General features: G+C 40.1%; 1 protein-coding gene across 1 annotated transcript in view; it reads right to left on the reverse strand.

The window, feature by feature from the left end:
- The window catches only part of SEMA3D (semaphorin 3D), a 206216-nt gene that overhangs the window by 139239 nt on the left and 46296 nt on the right, over nucleotides 1–20681 (reverse strand). The window contains exon 2 of the mRNA XM_083183086.1: nucleotides 8784–8966. Coding sequence (XP_083039212.1) covers nucleotides 8784–8928 — 145 coding nt within the window. The 5' untranslated portion in view covers nucleotides 8929–8966. The remainder of the gene's footprint in view (nucleotides 1–8783; nucleotides 8967–20681) is intronic.

Here is a 20681-nt window from a genome sequence, read left to right on the forward strand (position 1 = left end):
ACTGCATTGTCACACCTACTGTATATTATCTTGGATACATACTGTATTTTGTTCCACTGCCACAGATTGTATTCTGATATAATTTGTAAAATATCAAAAACGTTTAAGGGGTAACAACATTGGGAATGGCTGCAAATGTCAATATAAAAATCTGTGTCAGATGTGTCTATATACAGATGTAGCCCCGCTCATTGGAGCTCCGCCATGTAACATGCGCACATGCTTGGCGAAAGGAGCGCATCTGCGTTACAAAATATAATTGTGTGTGGTAATGTAATGTAATAACATTTGCACAGGAAAATACTCAATGAAAATATGATCAAATAAATTGAACATTAAAGTAAAACTAAATTGATTGAAATTTAAGATTTATACTGAAAGTAACTGTAGAAAACATTTTTCTTCAATCATTAAGACCACCTAGACACGTAATAAGCAATTCATTTGAACAGCTGGGAAAATTGCATACAGATATGATACATTTTTGTTAAATGACCAAAAATTAGCACCAATTGTATAACGTCAATATAAGTCAGTAGTAGTTTCTCCTATATACTGTAATGTTATCTGCTTGTGTAAAAAAAATCACATCAGTCTACTCATCTTATTGTTCACGTGGAGTTCATTCTGGCTTTATCATTAAGCTTTTGTCCACTGGAGAGTACATCTCATGACTTCTTAACCTACAGTCCTCGAGGGAAGGCATTTCCCTTTCATTTCTGCACAATAACCCACACATTAATGGTTCTTACAAGTTTATACACTAGAACTACACTTGCAGATGTACTGACCTTCATCGTGTTCAGCTGGCTTTAGTAGAAACGTGTATGACAATGAATCCATTTGTACCATCCACATTTATGAAACTCTGTGATTTGACTTCAATAAAATCTTGCAATAGTATGTCATGTTCACAGTAAGAAGCTATGAGTAGGATCAGTTACTTATGTGTGAGGCTATTCAGATAGGTTAAGGGCAAATTGAAAGCCAAGCAAGTGAAGGTATTTATGTCCAAGTGGTTTCCTCTAGACCAGATATACAGGAAGGTTGAGGGACATCTTGGCTATAATACCTGCACTAGAACACAGTACTCTATTCTGACATCGTTAACAAATCAATTTTGGGCTTAATGGTAACAGAAACAGATTAAGTGGGTTTTGAGCGTTTTCAAGGTTTGCAGTTTACTCCATGTGACCCAAAAGCCCTAAACATCAGCACTTCCACTTTTTTTTACACATCCTTTTAAATGTACAGTTAATATGTTTTCCATGGGGTGGGATAGAATTATATAGCCTTATCCAGAAGATAGTGGAGACAAGGCTGGATTAAGGTCTGCGGGGGCCCCATGGAAACTTATTGTGGGGACCCTAATAAAACTGTTCCCAGCACCACAAAAAATGTAAATACATTGTAGTTCCCCGTTTAAACCACAACTGAATACAGTGTTAAATGTTTAATTGTCATCACAATGATTAAATAAAGTTTTAAAAAAAACGGCGCTCATAAAAGACATTCTATGCTAAGGAAAATGTATTGACTTTAAACTATGTAAGTAATGCTTATAATGACCAACATGAGTAGAAGTTCATGGACAATTACATAGGGTGATATTTCCAGACATATTTTTAATAGTTGAAATATAGGTACAATGCAAGGCCGAGTTAAGAGCGACATGGGCCTGAGCCTGAAAATGATCAAGGGCATAATGTGAGAAGTGGAGGATTTGTGTGACCACTTCTGAGTGGGTGTGGCCATTGTTAAGTAGGCATGTCACCATTCTACACTGTCAGCCCCAAGTAGAAAAAATTTAATTATTTTGTGAGTAAATTAGAAATACACTTTTGATACTGATGCTTTATGGCCGTAGGGGTGGGCGGTTGGTCATCATCATGCTGCTATGATGACAGGCCTACTTTTATCTGGAGGTCTGTGGTACAAGCTCTATTATCCCCATTGTTTTTCCGGCCATGGTAATATTAAACTTAATTTCTTACAAGTTCCATGCTTAGCTTTTAAAGGGTATGTTACTGTGCTACACAAGAGGCTGTGATGCTTGCGCTAATGTATGGCTTCAGTAGAACATACTCCTATTCATTTGGAAATTGTAATAACTTACTAGCTGATGTCAGGTCTCCCATGCTGTTATTAATTATGGGAGTATCTCACAGCTTGCGGTATCTTCTAACCACATGAAAGTGCCTTATATTAAACATACTGCAAGTAACAAAGCTCTGGGTGGTTGTTTCAGCTTGGGTAGGGATGTGCGCATGGAAATAATTCTGCATGGTACATCCAAAAAGGTTTAACAGAGATTAATAGGGGCATATGAACTTTTGGCATAATAAAAAAAAGGGCACAAGGGACAGGCGGGTCACGGTGTAACAGTATTTTATAGGGGCACTTAAAGAATATATCAGAGGAAATATAAATTAATCCTGCTCAGTTTCACATTGTGGTTGTCTGAATCACTGCATGCGCTGCTGTGAGCAGGTGGTATATGTCGTAGCTTTTTGGGAACTGGTGACATAAATAAACATAGTATATTCAAGGCTGTGCAATGTATTCTGCAAGGAACGCAGTATGACTGCTTAAACTATAAATAATAAACTGTAAAAGTATTTATTGGGGGTAAAGTTAGCATTCATCTGTGGATTTTGTGATGTAAACAGTTAAATATTGTGAACTTATGGTAAAAAATGATCAAAACAGTCATGTTTTCTATTGATACACGGCAAGCCATAAACCTTAACAGGGCAGAAGAAAATCCTGTGCATTTACAAGTCAAAAACAGCTATTTCTGCACGTTTAAATGAAAACCCATAGTGTTTCCCAGATGCAGTTACATAATGTAACTGAAAGAGAGAGAGATAAAATACTTACTGCTTCTGTTTGGTTAACGGCTGTTACTAAAAACATGACCGATTCAGACCATTTCGTATGGGCCTGAATTTGGTCCCGTTTTTGATGGTGGGTGGTCTGTGCATGCGTGAATATGACCATGTGCAGACCCCCTGTGCGAAAGCCTTCAGCACAGAGAGGTCTTCCAACTGCATGTGTGGCACGTGTGGCAGTTATCCAGCAACAAGGCTAAGGAGGATAGAGGAATCCTTTGGATCACTCACATGGGAGTTTTGTGTTAAGAATCCCAAAGGCTTCTAGGGACAATGCCCTCTACAGAGGGTGTAGCTAATTGAGAACATGGTCTGTAAAGTTTCGCTTTCCAGAGCTTGATATATACAGTCACATTGCTACCCTAGAAATGTTTATGGGGACTGCAGGGTCAACAGTCCTCAGCCAATATCACGGATATCCACTGAAGTCCACTTGAATGGAACTAGGGAGACCAATTCCAAGGCATTTCTTTCAATCCCGGGATTTGGGATTGAGAAATGCTCAATCCCGTGATTAGCCTCCCTATAAAAAAATACCACCACCCGTATATTTACATACTGGTTGGTGTGGCAGAACAGAGCCAGGTGCGGGTGGTAGAGCAACATACTCGGCGGTGCGGCAGTTGCTGCAGAGCAGAATAGGGATCAAGTGGGAGTAGCAGAGCGTGGAATCCCCGGGTGAGGCCGGAATTTGAGAGCGGGTGTACGGCCAGTGATTTGCACAATGTGACACACAGCATTACCTCTGACTGCGTCATGCTGCGCAGAGCTGCACAGCCGGGATGGGAGCAGTTTAATCCCAGGATTGAGACTCCAATTCCGGGATTCAAATCTAGGCAAATTTGGGGCCAAATCCCGGGATCTCGCCGATCCCGAGATTGGCTATCCTAATTGCAACAAATCTCAGAAAATTGCAATTATCAGATGTTTGCATTTTTGGGTTAAGTACACTCCATAAGCTTTGGTAAATCTCCCCCATAGCGCATTAGTTGGCCAAAGCAAAAAATCAGCTTCTATGTAACTATCATTTCAAAGACTACTGTATGCTAGATAAATGAAAGAAGCTTAATGGTTGTCTTGGCAGCTTCTCCCAATTATCTTTGTAGACCGGCGTCCCTGACTCCGCCAACATCCCCCGGTGAAGTGAGCTGTCTGGGGGCTTGATGATGCAATTCATTTGATGGGGAAAAAAAATCACAGCATTGAGCAGCAGTATGCAAAACCACAATAATGTGATTCACAGTGCCAGCTCCCCACATCATACCTGCACATATCCTTCAGGATATCCCATAGGACAAAAGACTAGCCAAGTGTGTCATAATCCAGGCATTCAGCACATCACTTTATTTTTATTTTCCTTACATACAAAGCCAAAAAGAATAAAGAAGGCTTCCACTCAAATCGTGAGTAATGTACAGTACCAGGGTGTAACTTTAAAAGGACATTGAGGGACAGTGGAAATTAAATGTATAAACATTTATTTCTACAAGTGCGCACAAATATTTTCCTATGCAATACAAAGTTAATGGGTTTCACAGCTTAGAATTTGCAAATGTCCGTTAATGCATAATATGTTTTCTATTCAGGCTATAGGAGATGGGGGTAGGTATAAATGGAATGCATGGTACCATATAGAGCAGAGGTGGGCAACGATTGCCATCTTGATAAGAGAAGGCAAATAATAAACTGGCACAATAAATCCTAGACAAGAAAAACGATACAAAGGCATGCATATCTTATTGCGTTGTGCAACTGCATAGCTCAGCAACAGCTGGGAAAGACTATCCCTGAGCTAACACAGCCCTATATACTATATAATATACACTTTGTATAAACTTTGTTAATATTGACGTATAATGCATTTGATTTTTATTACAATCACACAGTATATTGTTACAAAATAATGCTGGGTGTTTATGTGGTTAAAAAAAATTGTTTAACAAAAATAAGGGGGAAAAGGCATTATACAAGAATCCAGAAATCTAGAATTAATAAATGTAATCTTGAGATTAATTAAAACGTATGGTCATTTTAAATCATGCTCACAAAGACATTAGATCAACTTACAATGGATTTATATATGTTCATGAATCAATTTTTATAGCCGAGCTGTACAGAAAAGCTACGTCATTTGTTTGGCTTTTTTTGAATTATAAAAACATGCTTAAAGGAAATGTTCCATGCTTATAAAATGTTAATTGACCTTTTCCATTTGGAAAACATATTTCAGTAAATACGTCTTCTTTGAACAGTTCTGATTGACCTTCTTTCATTCCAGAAAGAAAGAACAAAAAAGTCTTAAAACTGTGGAAAAAGACATTGCAGGCCTTTGAAACAGCACTGATATTTTAGAGATGTAATTAGCCCAGACTGTTTTATTTGGCACACACTTACTGTTTTAAACAACTTGTGTTTATTCACCATAAGCTGATTATGGCAATTGTGCAAAACAATCTAACCGGTCACAGCTACAGTATTTATACCATACGCTAAAGTATATGTTTACAATCATTTTACTTAATAAGATTTGAGATATGTCAATCATAAATATGTACAAGTTGGCATTAGACTTTCCAAGTAGCTATTACCATCTAGATATCTAGATGGAAGGTGCTAGATAAATGATCAATTGAATCTAATAGGTTATATATACAGCGAGAGAGAGAGAGAGAGAGAGAGAGAGAGAGAGAGAGAGAGAGAGAGAGAGATAGCAAACAATATGTCGCAGCCGTCTCAGGGCTTTGTATGCCAGTTTATTTATGGAACACAAAACCCTATGAATGCTATTTGGGACATTATGAATGTGTTAAAAAATGATGAGGCTTATGTATCAACGCTTGGAGAGGGATAAATGGGAGATATATAAAGTGTCAACCAATCAGCTTTAGTCAATTTACAGGCTGAGGTATCTTCATGAAGAAACTAAGTGAGATTAGGATTGTTACTTTTCACTATAATTTGATGCAATATATAGCGTAGTTACAGTAATAGCAATATATCTTCTTTGTATAATCCTAATTATTGTTCTAGTCAAAGACTGGAGTATGACAAAATATACTGGCATATGACATGTGAGGCTCTGTCTTCCCTGCCTACCCTGACTGCACATCAATGGTTTAGGGCTTTGGTACACTTGACAAGTGAAGAATGGTAAGGGAACAGGGCGAGTGGGGACGGCATATATCACCTGATAATGACACACACCATCCTTTGTTACGCAAGGGCACATAAGCTATCTATTGTGTTTAAAGGGATCCTTCAATAATTTTTCGATGGTGTTAATTTAGTTACATTCATTTTTTTTTTCTCTTCTGTAGACCCCACAACACCTTAGCAGACTAATGACAAAGCTCTGTCAAGGTGTTAAATTATGTTTAATACCTGTTTCAAACAGAAGTGCAAATTGCTGGGTCAAACATATCTACACAGTAATTTCTATTCAACACGGGTCCTTTTATTGTGTGAAAGGGTCAACTGTACCAGGGTTGCTCCTAGCAGTCTGTTTTCCTGCATGTTTGGTGTATGACTCAGTGCGTATAATGCTAAACAATCACTTCACAGTTCTATGGGTGTAACAATTTTTAACATATTCTCACCTACACATTTTTTTACAGAGTGCTATAAAAGTTTGGCTGGGTTTCAGAAAATGCTCAAACCAGCTCAGTGTGTTAAATATTTTAGAAAAAACAATAATGCTGTGTGGATGAAAATGAAAGGTTTCATTTGATCTCTGGAAATGTCTCTATGGAAGTTAGAAATACAAAGGTAAAATAAAGACTGTACTTAAACAGTAATGTGTATTACATTTCACTTATTCTGTAATAATACCTGAGTTTTTTTTTTAAATTACATTTTCTTTTTTTTAATGACTATGAAGTATAAAACCATTTCAGATTCTTCTATGTTTTGCAACAACTAACACTAAAATTACCCATTCACACTATGGACAAAATTGGGTGGATCCAGACATTCCACAGAGTGGGTTCAGCCCAAAGAAAGTCCTGAACTTTTGAATGGGAACAGGTAATGCGTGTGGATGGAAAACGTAGATCTTTTGAAGAACGAAGAGGACGAGTTGGGAGGTATATTGAGATACTTTGAGATTAGAGAAAAGGTGTACATTGGTGTAGTTTGGTTATGGCCTTGTCTGTGTAAGAAAAAGTATTTTATATTGAATATGGTAGGATACAGATAATGCGTGTGGATGGAAGACGTAGATCTTTTGAAGAGCGAAGAGGACAAGTTGGGAGATATTTTTAGATATTTTGAGATTAGAGAAGAGGTGTACATTGGTGTAGTTTGGTTATGGCCTTGTGTGTAAGTAAAATATGGTAGGATACAAGTAAATGATAAAGGGACTGACAGAGCAGTTTAACAGTTGATAACTGTCTGGCGAGGAAGATTAGTCTCGCAGCTGCATTCAAGATAGATTTTAGTGCTGAGAGTCAGTATTGGGGAAGACCAGTAAGGAGACTATTGCAATAGTCAATGCGGGAGACGATGACAGCATGGAATAGAGTTTTAACAGTGTCTTGTGTAAGGCATAGGCATATTTTTGATGTATGTAACATGAGTTTGAATGTGGGGAACAAAGAACAGTTGAGTCAAGAATAACACCTAGGCAGCGAGCGTGTAGGGTAGGATTGATTGTGGTGTTCTAAACAGTAATAGAGATCTCAGGTTGGTAACTACTATTGTTTGGTGGAAATATAATTAATTAAAAATGTAGATACATTTCAGTTTGACATGTATTTGATTCCTTTCAGAAGTTGATTGTGATTGTTCTTTATTTTAGAATCTACATATGCATATGCAGATCCAATTTAATTCAAAATGTTCAAATTTGTCCTCTAAATGTCTGTGTATGACAACATGACAGCATCACACATGACAGCATGACGGCAAAAATGAAAGACATTTTAAAAGGATTTAAAAATAATTTTTCACTTTTAACAAAATGCATATATTTTTGTACTTAAAATACAAAAACTATTTAAACTAAACTTCACATGTCTTTGCAAATGTGCTGGAATGTACCACAGTCCCTGTACAGTAAACTTTGGGAATTCATAGTGCTGATTTTAAAGCATTCTAATCTCCAGAATCACCCAAGTACTAGGATAACATGGTTTGGCCTACTTTCACCAAACATCGAGGAGACTAAAACTTTATGGCGTGTTCACTGAAGATTCTTGATAATAAAGGAACCCTCCCATAGGGAAATGAGTGTGGTGACTCATCAAGGCCCTAAGTTCCCTGATTACTTAAATTGTCACCACATACCCTTACAAACTTTTCTACCCTTCTGGAATGTCCAGTAAGCTCTTGAAGAATGGGTGGCTCTCCTGCCCCCCTCTCCCCCTTCGATGCGGTGACAAAGTGAAAGGGGGTGGTCCAAGAGGGACCCAATGATGCGATTTGCATTGAATTGCCTCATCTTGCCCCTCTCCCCGTTAAACAGTAAATTATTTTTTGGCACTGTATAGCATGGATGGAGCCGTGATGATGCAATCATGATGCCACGCCCAGGACAGCTCACCTTTGCGCCTACCACACTGCCCCTTACTATAGATGGGAGAAGCATGTTAGGTAAGTATGACCATGCATTAGGAACTCCCAAAGTGGAGAAAAATAAAATAGTAGGCTGGCGTGATTTAACTCTTAAAGTGTTAGTGTGTAAAACTGAATACTACTATAGACAAATGTTGAATAAGAATATAAAAATGAGATAGAACTATATTTTTACACTGTTAATACACAGACAGTGAAATATTTTATATTTTTACAACATGACACTTCCGGGGTGTTAGATTTCAGCACATGCTCAGCAAACAATGACAAATACAAATTCCAAATAAGCACATGAAAAATGTCCCTGTGAAATACTATTACCTTTGTAAGAAAGCTTGAGCCGAGGAATATTCTGTTTCAAGCTGTCAGTTGCTGGCAGAAACATTAGAAAGACCATTGATAGCATTGTAGAGAAATCCTGTGGTCTAAGCCATCTGCTGGGACATTTGTGACACTTCTTTCTCATGGTGCTGTATCTGGCACCTCTCCTAGGGAGTTGTCTGTCTGCGGAGAGAAATGTAACATTATTATGACTTGTTACAGGAAGATGATATTGTGCAAAGACAGTCACATGGATCTGGGGAAAAAGTGTCATTGGAACTGCATTTTCCATTTACATCAGTCCTTTTTAATTATTACTATCCTGGTCGTCTTTGCACAGCCAAGTTTAGGTCATTTTCTCCATTTCTGTTTGAAGATTGAGTTACACAGTTTCTTGTAAACTGATGTTTACAGGTTTATTTCACAACACAGTGTGGTAGAATATTATTATTCCAGGCAATAAGGACAGGGCTTTGATTTATGGGTTAAGTAAGTTAACCACTTGGGTTTATAATAAGACATTGGGATGAGTTAACCCTGCACAGATGTAGAATTCTACAGTATCTTAATGTCTTTGCATGTGAAATAAGACCGACTGATTCAGTAGCATTTTAGTAATTCATTTAAAGGATGGTCACTGCAATTGAACCTGTTTGAGGGGGAAATAAAATATACGACACAAGGTTAACTCTCATACACACTAGAGTCTAGACGATTCGCTCCTGAATGAACAATCTACTGCATACACACTGAATGGTATTGGTCAGTTATGTCACCTGCCCCCCCCCCCCCCCAATGTACATGCTGACGTTGACGATATAGTCTACATTCAGCTGCATGTTCACACAAGAGTAGACCCACGCTAATGACCCACGGGAGCTCACATCATTAAAGATCATGAGCGCACACACTGGACAATATTGTTATCGTTCACATCAATCTAGTGTGTATGGGCTTTACTTTCTTTTTAAATTACAAAGTTTTTTAAGATCGCAGTAGTTAATGTTTTATAAGACATACAGTATTAACTTTATTGGGGTTTCTTTCTGGGAGGTGAAGGGAAAGGTAATATGAAACTTGACCACAGCAGCAAAAAAACACTTTTCAGATTTCCCACTCAGCTAGAACAACAAACATACAGTATTTTACAGGGAATCTTCACAGTGATCTTCTGTGCCTGACAGCGATTTGGTTTCATCCTTCATGCTGTAGAAATAATTAATTTTAAATATCTTACCCTCATATCTATAATAGTATGGTGGTTCTTACTACCCTGAGAATGCCCTCATGTGTTCTATTAAGCATAATCCCAAGTTTTAACCCCTTCACGACAATTGACGTATATATACGTCATGGCCGGGAAGTACTTCCCGACCGTTGACGTATATATACGTCATGGCTTAAAACTGTCACTGCGTCTAGAGACGCAGTGACAGAGGGACGATGTCTGCTGTCCCTGACAGCAGACATGTCCCTGCATGCCCAGGGGGGGCTGCGATGCCGCCCCCCCGTCGCCGATCGCTGTGATTGGCTGTTCAGTGTGAACAGCCATTCACAGCGTTTTCCTGTGTCACCGGCGAATAACGTTCGCCGGTGACACGGGATCGGAGGTGATTGGTGCTGTAAAGTACAGCACCAATCACCGCGGGGTGTAAGGGTGACACTGGTGTCACCCCACCTCACCCCGCCCGCCCCCAAAGGCCGTGATTGGTCCGTCGGACCGACGGACCAATCACAGCCGTGGAGGGGGGTTTAAACTAACGGTGACTGCACTGCAGACGCCATTCCGGTCTGGAAAAGCGTGCAGTGCGGTCACCGTGCCCCACCTGCCGCCTATACTGACCAGAACCCTTACCTGATCATTGATCATTGATATTGTGACATTTTGTGACATCCTGTGCTGCATCTTGTGCTGCATCTTGTGCTGCTGCGATTTATTAGATAGATAGTTAGAGAGAGTTAGAGAGAGAGAGATAGAGAGAGATAGAGAGAGATAGAGAGGCCTAGTGCTATATTTTGTGCTGCTGCAGTGTGATAGAGCTATAGATAGAGAGATAGAGAGAGATAGAGAGAGAGAGATAGAGAGAGAGATAGTGACAGATTGTGCTATATATTTTTTATATAACTGAAAGAGATAAAGAGAGATAGAGAGAGATAGAGAGGCCTAGTGCTATATTTTGTGCTGCTGCAGTGTGATAGAGAGAGATAGAGAGAGAGAGATAGAGAGAGAGATAGTGACAGATTGTGCTATATATTTTTTATATAACTGAAAGAGATAGAGAGAGATAGAGAGAGATAGAGAGGCCTAGTGCTATATTTTGTGCTGCTGCAGTGTGATAGAGCTATAGATAGATAGAGAGAGATAGAGAGAGAGAGATAGAGAGATAGTGACAGATTGTGCTATATATTTTTTATATAACTGCTGCAGTGTCATAGAGTGATAGATAGTGAGAGATAGAGAGAGATAGTGATAGAGTGCTAAATTTTGTGTCGGCTGCCCCCGCCTTTTTGTGCTGATCACTATATCTGAGGTGATCAGCAACTTTTTGGGGGTACAGAGGTTTTTTTTTTTTATATATACCTGTCAGTACCACCAAAGGTTGTGCACCTGCTGCCCCTCACTGGTAATCAGTGTCGCATCACTGATCACCTTTTTTTATTTTTTGTGAGTGCTGTGGGGTCTTTTTTACATTTTTTTTTTACACACACTGTGATTTTGTGTGTGTCCTGTGGCCACTGTGCACTGATCAGTGACGTACATCACTGATCAGCTTTTTCGGCATAGGGTTGATCTATTTTTTTTTTTTTTTGATCAAATTCCTGTTGCCTTTGAGCGCTGTTCAGTGACGGACGTTACTGACCAACATCTGTGCTCAATTTTTGGCGCAGGACCTTTTTTTTTTTTTTTAACCCCTTCCATTTTTTTTTTTTTTAACCCCTTCCATTTTTTTTTTTTTTAACCCCTTCCATTTTTTTTTTTTTGAACCCTTCAATTTTTTTTTTTTTGTATTTTTTTTTTCTGCACTACATACACAATACACACTACATACCCCCTGGGTTGAAATAAAGTTTGTACCCCCCCCTACACTATACACGTGTTGAAACATTTCACTACCAGTAACACAAAAATATAAATGGCATCCCAAATGTCATCCCAAATGTCGTCCCAGTCATCCAGGAGAATGTATTCGGTGGAGGAGGCATATGCCATGCTTGCATCTGACTCTGACACAGCCAGTGAGGCAAGCGGGGAATTTGAAGGATTTGTCTTAAGCTCCTCTTCCTCCTCTGATGATGAGGGACCCCCTCAAAGACGCCCCCGTAGAGCAGCTGAGACCCCCCCCCCAATAATTGATCTCGTATGGACCCCACCACCAGACAATTTTGAGCCCCAGGTTCCTGAGTTTTTGGCCATCCCAGGAATCCAATTTGATTCAACAGGTCTCAGAGAAATTGACTTTTTCAAATTATTTTTCTCTGATGATTTTATAAATTTAATGGTGGACCAAACTAATTTATATGCCCAGCAGTTTATTGCTCAAAACCCCACGTCATCATTTGCTAGGTGGACCCCTGTAGATGCAGTAGAGATGATGACGTTTTGGGGTCTGGTGTTACATATGGGCATAGTAAAAAAGCCACAAATTAGGCAATATTGGAGTACAGATGTTCTGTACAGCACCCCATTTCACCGTATGGCCATGCCCCGGGCTCGTTTTGAGGCAATCCATAAATTTATACATTACACCGATAATGCACAGTGCCCACCCAGAGATGATCCCACCTTTGACAGGCTATTCAAAGTCAGGCCGGTCATTGATCATTTCAGTGCCAAATTTGCAGAGCTATACATCCCTGATAAATGTATTAGTATCGACGAGTCCCTTATACATTTTAAAGGAAGGGTTAAATTCCGCCAGTACCTTCCCAGTAAGAGGGCAAGGTATGGCATAAAAATGTATAAGCTGTGTGAAAGCACCACAGGGTACACCCACAAGTTTAGGGTATATGAAGGGAAGGATTCAAGAATTGAACCACCAGAATGCCCCCCCTCCCTCGTAGGTGTTAGTGGAAAAATTGTCTGGGATTTAATGCACCCCTTCCTGGATAAGGGTTATCACCTCTATGTGGATAACTTTTACACCAGCATCCCCCTGTTTAAGGCCCTTGGTTCAAGAGGTACAGCAGCTTGCGGTACTGTGCGCAAGAACCAAAGAGGCCTCCCCAAAACGCACATTGCCCAAGTAATGAGAAGGGGTGAAAGCAGGGGAATATGCACCGAAAATATGTTGTTGGTCAAATATAAGGACAAGAGGGATGTCCTTATACTGACAACAATTCATGGAGACAGTACCACCTCCATCCCTGTACGAGGTACCAGTACCCACACCTCCAAACCAAATTGTATCCTAGATTACAATAAGTACATGGGCGGAGTGGATCTTTCAGATCAGGTACTAAAGCCGTACAGTGCCCTGCGGAAAACAAATATCTGGTACAAGAAGCTGGCCGTGTATATCATCCAGATGGCACTGTATAACGCTTACGTGCTATTCCGTTCTACCGGCCAGAGGGGGACATTTATGCACTTTCAAGAGGAAGTCATAAAGAGCCTAACATTTGGGAATCAGCAGGCAGAGGGCCCCAGTACTTCTAGTACTGGCCCCCGTATTGTACCAGGGCAGCATTTTCCCAACGAAATCCCCTCCACTGCAAGAAAGGGCAGGACACAAAAAAGGTGCAAAGTTTGTTATAAAAAGGGAATAAGAAAGGAAACTATTTTCCACTGTGAAACTTGCCCCGACAAACCCGGCCTATGTATAAAGGAGTGCTTTAAAATATACCACACATCTATGGATTATTAGGTTCATCATTTCACCGTGCTTCGGGGGTCTTGCTAATGCCACATAGCACCCACCATTCATTCCACCAGAATCTGAGCTGCAAAATCCAAAAATCACTCCTTCCCTTCTGAGTCCTGCCATGCACCCAACTGGTATTTTTTGGTCACATGTGAGGCATTGCCGTACTCTGGAGAAATGGGGGCACAGATTTTGGGGTGCTTTGTCTCCTTCATTCCTTGTGAAAATGAAAAATTTTGAGCCAGAAGTACATTTTTGTGTAAAAAAATGTATTTTTTTCATTTTCACTGCCCAGTTGTACCAAAATTGATGAAACCCCTGGGGGTTTGAAATGTACACTATACCCCTAGATGAATTCCCTGAGGGGTGTAGTTTGCAAAATGGGGTGACTTGTGGGGGGGTTCCACTGTATTGGTAATGCAACATAGCACCCACCATTCATTCCACCAAAATCTTTGCTGCAAAATCCAAAAATCACTCCTTCCCTTCTGAGTCCTGCCATGCACCCAACTGGTATTTTTTGGTCACATGTGAGGCATTGCCGTACTCTGGAGAAATGGGGGCACAGATTTTGGGGTGCTTTGTCTCCTTCATTCCTTGTGAAAATGAAAAATTTTGAGCCAGAAGTACATTTTTGTGTAAAAAAATGTATTTTTTTCATTTTCACTGCCCAGTTGTACCAAAATTGATGAAACCCCTGGGGGTTTGAAATGTACACTATACCCCTAGATGAATTCCCTGAGGGGTGTAGTTTGCAAAATGGGGTGACTTGTGGGGGGGTTCCACTGTATTGGTAATGCAACATAGCACCCACCATTCATTCCACCAAAATCTGTGCTCCAAAATCCAAAAATCACTCCTTCCCTTCTGAGTCCTGCCATGCACCCAACTGGTATTTTTTGGTCACATGTGAGGCATTGCCGTACTCGGGAGAAATTGGGGCACAGATTTTGGGGTGCTTTGTCTCCTTCATTCCTTGTGAAAATGATAAATTTTGAGCCAGAACTGCATGTTTGTGTAAAAAAATGTAATTTTCCATTTTCACATCCCAGTTATACCAAAATTGGTGAAACCCCTGGGGGTTTGAAATGTACACTATACCCCTAGATGAATTCCCTGAGGGGTGTAGTTTGCAAAATGGGGTCACTTGTGGGGGGGTTCCACTGTATTGGTGCTTGGGGGGTCTTGCTAATGCGACATAGCACCCACCAAAATTCCACCAGAATCTGAGCTGCAAAATCCAAAAATCACTCCTTCCCTTCTAAGTCCTGCCATGCACCCAACTGGTATTTTTTGGTCACATGTGAGGCATTGCCGTACTCGGGAGAAATTGGGGCACAGATTTTGGGGTGCTTTGTCTCCTTCATTCCTTGTGAAAATGAAAAATTTTGAGCCAGAACTGCATGTTTGTGTAAAAAAATGTAATTTTCCATTTTCACATCCCAGTTGTACCAAAATTGGTGAAACCCCTGGGGGTTTGAAATGTACACTATACCCCTAGATGAATTCCCTGAGGGGTGTACTTTGCAAAATGGGGTGACTTGTGGGGGGGTTCCACTGTATTGGTGCTTGGGGGGTCTTGCTAATGCGACATAGCACCCACCAAAAAACCACCAGAATCTGAGCTGCAAAATCTAAAAATCACTCCTTCCCTTCTAAGTCCTGCCATGCACCCAACTGGTATTTTTTGGTCACATGTGAGGCATTGCCGTACTCTGGAGAAATTGGGGCACAGATTTTGGGGTGCATTGTCTCCTTCATTCCTTGTGAAAATGAAAAATTTTGAGCCAGAACTGCATGTTTGTGTAAAAAAATGTAATTTTCCATTTTCACATCCCAGTTGTACCAAAATTGGTGAAACCCCTGGGGGTTTGAAATGTACACTATACCCCTAGATGAATTCCCTGAGGGGTGTACTTTGCAAAATGGGGTGACTTGTGGGGGGGTTCCACTGTATTGGTGCTTTGGGAGTCTTGCTAATGCAACATAGCACCCACCATTCATTCCACCAAAATCTTTGCTGCAAAATCCAAAAATCACTCCTTCCCTTCTGAGTCCTGCCATGCACCCAACTGGTATTTTTTGGTCACATGTGAGGCATTGCCGTACTCGGGAGAAATTGGGGCACAGATTTTGGGGTGCATTGTCTCCTTCATTCCTTGTGAAAATGAAAAATTTTGAGCCAGAACTGCATGTTTGTGTAAAAAAATGTAATTTTCCATTTTCACATCCCAGTTGTACCAAAATTGGTGAAACCCCTGGGGGTTTGAAATGTACACTATACCCCTAGATGAATTCCCTGAGGGGTGTACTTTGCAAAATGGGGTGACTTGTGGGGGGGTTCCACTGTATTGGTGCTTGGGGGGTCTTGCTAATGCGACATAGCACCCACCAAAAAACCACCAGAATCTGAGCTGCAAAATCTAAAAATCACTCCTTCCCTTCTAAGTCCTGCCATGCACCCAACTGGTATTTTTTGGTCACATGTGAGGCATTGCCGTACTCTGGAGAAATTGGGGCACAGATTTTGGGGTGCATTGTCTCCTTCATTCCTTGTGAAAATGAAAAATTTTGAGCCAGAACTGCATGTTTGTGTAAAAAAATGTAATTTTCCATTTTCACATCCCAGTTGTACCAAAATTGGTGAAACCCCTGGGGGTTTGAAATGTACACTATACCCCTAGATGAATTCCCTGAGGGGTGTACTTTGCAAAATGGGGTGACTTGTGGGGGGGTTCCACTGTATTGGTGCTTTGGGAGTCTTGCTAATGCAACATAGCACCCACCATTCATTCCACCGAAATCTTTGCTGCAAAATCCAAAAATCACTCCTTCCCTTCTGAGTCCTGCCATGCACCCAACTGGTATTTTTTGGTCACATGTGAGGCATTGCCGTACTCGGGAGAAATTGGGGCACAGATTTTGGGGTGCTTTGTCTCCTTCATTCCTTGTGAAAATGAAAAATTTTGAGCCAGAACTGCATGTTTGTGTAAAAAAATGTAATTTTCCATTTTCACATCCCAGTTGTACCAAAATTGGTGAAACCCCTGGGGGTTTGAAATGTACACTATACCCCTAGATGAATTCCCTGAGGGGTGTAGATTGCAAAATGGGGTGACTTGTGGGGGAGGTTCCTAACTTTTAGCACTTATGGTGCCTAGAAACCTACATGGTGCCTAAAAAAAAATCTCATAAAAAGTAGGCTCCAAAATCAAGTAGGTGCTCCTTCTATTATGAAGCCTGTGGTTTGGTCAACGTGCACACTAGGGCCACATATAGGATATTTTTGAAAACAAAAGAATTGGGGGAATCAATTTTTAGTCACATTTCTCTAGTAAAATCTACTGTATTCGTTAGAAAAATGTATTAAAATTGAAACTCTGCAAAAAAAAAGAAATTTTGAAATTTCACCTACACTTTGTTTTAATTCCTGTGAAACACCTAAAGGGTTAACAAACTTCCAAAATGCTGTTTTGAATACTGTGAGGGGTGCAGTTTTTGAAATGGCATCATTTATGGGGGTGTCTCACATACAAGTCCCTCAAAGTCACATCAGAACTGAACTGGTCCCTAAAAAAATCAGTGTTTGAAATTTTCATGAAAATTTGAGAATTTGCTATTCATATTGTAAGCCTCCTAGTGTCCAAAAAAATTAAAAGGAAGTTGAAATAATGATGGAAACATAAAGTAGACATATGGTCTATGTTAGTTATTAACTATTTTGAGTGGTATGATTATTTGTCTCACAAGCAGAAAATTTAACATTTTGCAAATTGCAAAATTTTCCATTTTTTCACGATATTTTGGTATTTTTCACAAAAAAACACAGACTGTATCGACGAAAATTTACCACTAACTTGAAGTACAATGTGTCACGAGAAAACAATCTCAAAATCACTGGGATAAGTAAAAGCAAAAAAAAGTTATCCCCACTTAAGTGAGACATGTCAGATTTGAAAAAAAGGGCTCTGTCATGAAGGCACAAACTGGCTCTGTCATGAAGGGGTTAATATAACTAGGACCAGTGGTGCACACGGGGGGTGTTTCTGGTTGCACAGAAACCCCCCTTACAGGACGAGTTTTCGTTTTTATAGAGAAGCCGACATCCAGCCGCTGCTGCTTCCATGTGTCCTCGGCTTGGTCATTGCCTGCTGTTCCCCTTCAGCACTGAGAGTGCCCAGCAGCTCCTCAGTACTGAAGGGGAACAGGAGGCAATGAGCAGCCATGGGCACATGGAAGCAGCAGCGACTGGACGTTGGCAATAGCAGCAGTGCCGGAGGATGGTAGCGCGCAGGGTCTCAGTATACTGGCCTGCTGGGCCAGGTGCTGTGGGAGCCGCAGGAGGAGAGGACAGATCCCAGCTGCCGCCTGAGCCGAGGAGGGCACCAGCTCCTGCTGGAGCCAAGGACGGGACCCAGCTCTTTCTGGAGAGCAGCCACAGGGGAGTTTAGCCTCCAGGGCTGTGCTGCAGAAGGGGAAGAGAAGTCAAAGGCAGAGCAGCAGTGGGGAGGTGCTGGGCCATCTGACTGGCGCAGAGGATGAGTCCAGCTTATGAACACAATGTGTGTTTACAGTATAAATATTGGGGCACAGCGTGTGTATGGGGTCAAAGTGTGTGTGTGGGAGGGAACACAATGTGTGTATACAGTGTATGTATAAGGTCACAGTGTGTATTGGTGCACAGTGTATGTGTTTGTTGGCACAGTATGTGTTAAAGTGTATATATATATATATATATGTATACATATATATATTTATATATAGATAGAGAGAGAGAGATAGATAAAGAGAGAGAGAGAGCCCCCCCCCCCCCCCCCCCCCCATGAAAATACTGTGTTTGCCACTGCTAGGGCCACTTGGTAGGGATCACAATGTAAGAAATATTAACACAACAAGTAAGGTACAGCATTATAATGTATTATGTAATACGTAGAAACACTTGTTCCATAACCGTTTCATTCTGTAAAACATAACACATTTATTTTGCTTTCATAACATGAGCATACATCCAGTACTTGCAGCATCATCTTTGGACTGCTATTAGTCAGTGATCTGTGCCAACGAGCCAACGTCCTTTTAATTGTGTTCAATTATAAATGACACAACGAGCTTAGAGCATCAACTAAATCACATAGCAGTACATTGTGTTTTGCCAGAGCTGGAAAACTATTTGCTAACAATGGAATCATGTCTACCACGCTGTATTATTTACATTTACTATTCTCTAGTGGGATGTTCCTCAAGTAAATGGTAATAAAACAGGATGCAGTTACAGCACACAATTCCCAAGAAATGTTTTTTGTTATTAGATGCATGAAATCCTCTGGCATCTAATGCCGCTAAGTAATACAATTACAGGTTAGTGAATAGCATATAATTTCAGTTCCTAGGTGGGATCTTTTGAAGTAAAGCTGCAAATTCCATAGCAATCCCTCCCAGCTGCTGTTATCTCCAGCTGCAGTAGAACAGTGTGTGTCATGGGTATAACTTACATTCCCATAAGAATTCTACTATGTTTCTGGAGATCATTTCAAAGAACCTTTTCAATTTACCCTTGTGTAGAAGACCAAGACGTTTTCTGCCTATGCAAGAGAACAATGATGCTGGGTTATGTAATTCATAGTAAATCCACTCAAGCATTGAATTCTGCTCATCTTCCAATTCCCCTCTATGTCTATTAACCCCCAGATTATTCTTGCGAGTGTTCCCATGATGTTGTCCTGAATCCAGCATTGCAATTTGCGACCGACATTATGGCTTCCAGCAAATGTCTTTAATTATATAAAGACATATGCTGGTTATAAAAAGGCAGGAACATGTCTTACTAATTAAGACCGCATATGCTTGTGAGTAGAATACCAAAAATATAATAATTATTATTTGAGAACTGCATGTCCATCAATCGATACTACTACTATTATCTCTATAATTGTCTATTTTATGAACAATATAGGAAATACAGTATAACAATGCACTTATGTTCCAAAGAAAGTCCACGTGCAATAGAAACACGTGTGTATTTCCTGCTCTGTGACGTCAAACAGCATATTAGGAGCAAAGAGGAAAAGTTCAAATGTATCATGGGTGTGGTTCACATGTGTTTTTCGGCATTACTCGGAGATGGCTCACAAACTTCAGCAGCCATACATATTAGAGTGGACTTTATCAAAGAGAAGCACAGTCATTACAGAAGAAAATAAAGTAAGGTTGTGGGTTGCCCTGATTTATTAATTATCAGTTTATTATATAGCGCACACATATTCTGCAGCACTTTACAAAGAATATTTGAACAATCAGTCCCTGCGGTGGAACTTACAATCTATATTCCCTTTTTCAACATGGGAAAAGGGTAATGGGACAAAATTACCTGTGCACTAGTACAGGTTGAGTATCCCTTATCCAAAATGCTCGGGACCAGGAGAATTTTGGATAACGGATTATTCCGTATTTCGGAATATTTTAATATTTCAATGATGTATCTTGAGGTATCTTGCATTTATGTTGTACATATACATCAAACACATGAAATAAACACAAATATATTTTATTTGTGCATAAAACAAGGTTTCAAAACATGAAACAAAGTTTGTGTACAATCTCAGGCACTGAATTTAAATGCCAAGCAATCATTGTCTTGCACATATACTGTATAGTGCCAGTTACATATCATTACCTCAGTAGTGCTGTTACAGATGTCCCCAGTAGTGCCAGTTACATATCATTCCCTCAGTAGTGCTGTTACAGATGTCCCCAGTAAGTTTTTAGCAAAAAAAAAATTTTTTTGTTCACTTTCTGGAATGTATGGTTTTCGGAATTATTCGGATAACGGATATTCGGATACGGGATACTCAACCTGTACCACATAAAGTTTTAGATATTATGTATGTGTAATATATGATGTTCCACGATTTGAATATATCAGGTGCCTCTGCACTAGTAATTGTTGTAGTCTTTGATATATTATTCACCTCAAAAAAATAAATAAATCTGCTTTCTGCCTTTTTCCTTTCTTTCCTTATATATTTATATATTAATC

This window comes from Crinia signifera, chromosome 4, assembly GCF_055691185.1.
Source record: "Crinia signifera chromosome 4, ASM5569118v1, whole genome shotgun sequence".
NCBI classification, from domain to species: Eukaryota; Metazoa; Chordata; class Amphibia; order Anura; family Myobatrachidae; genus Crinia; species Crinia signifera.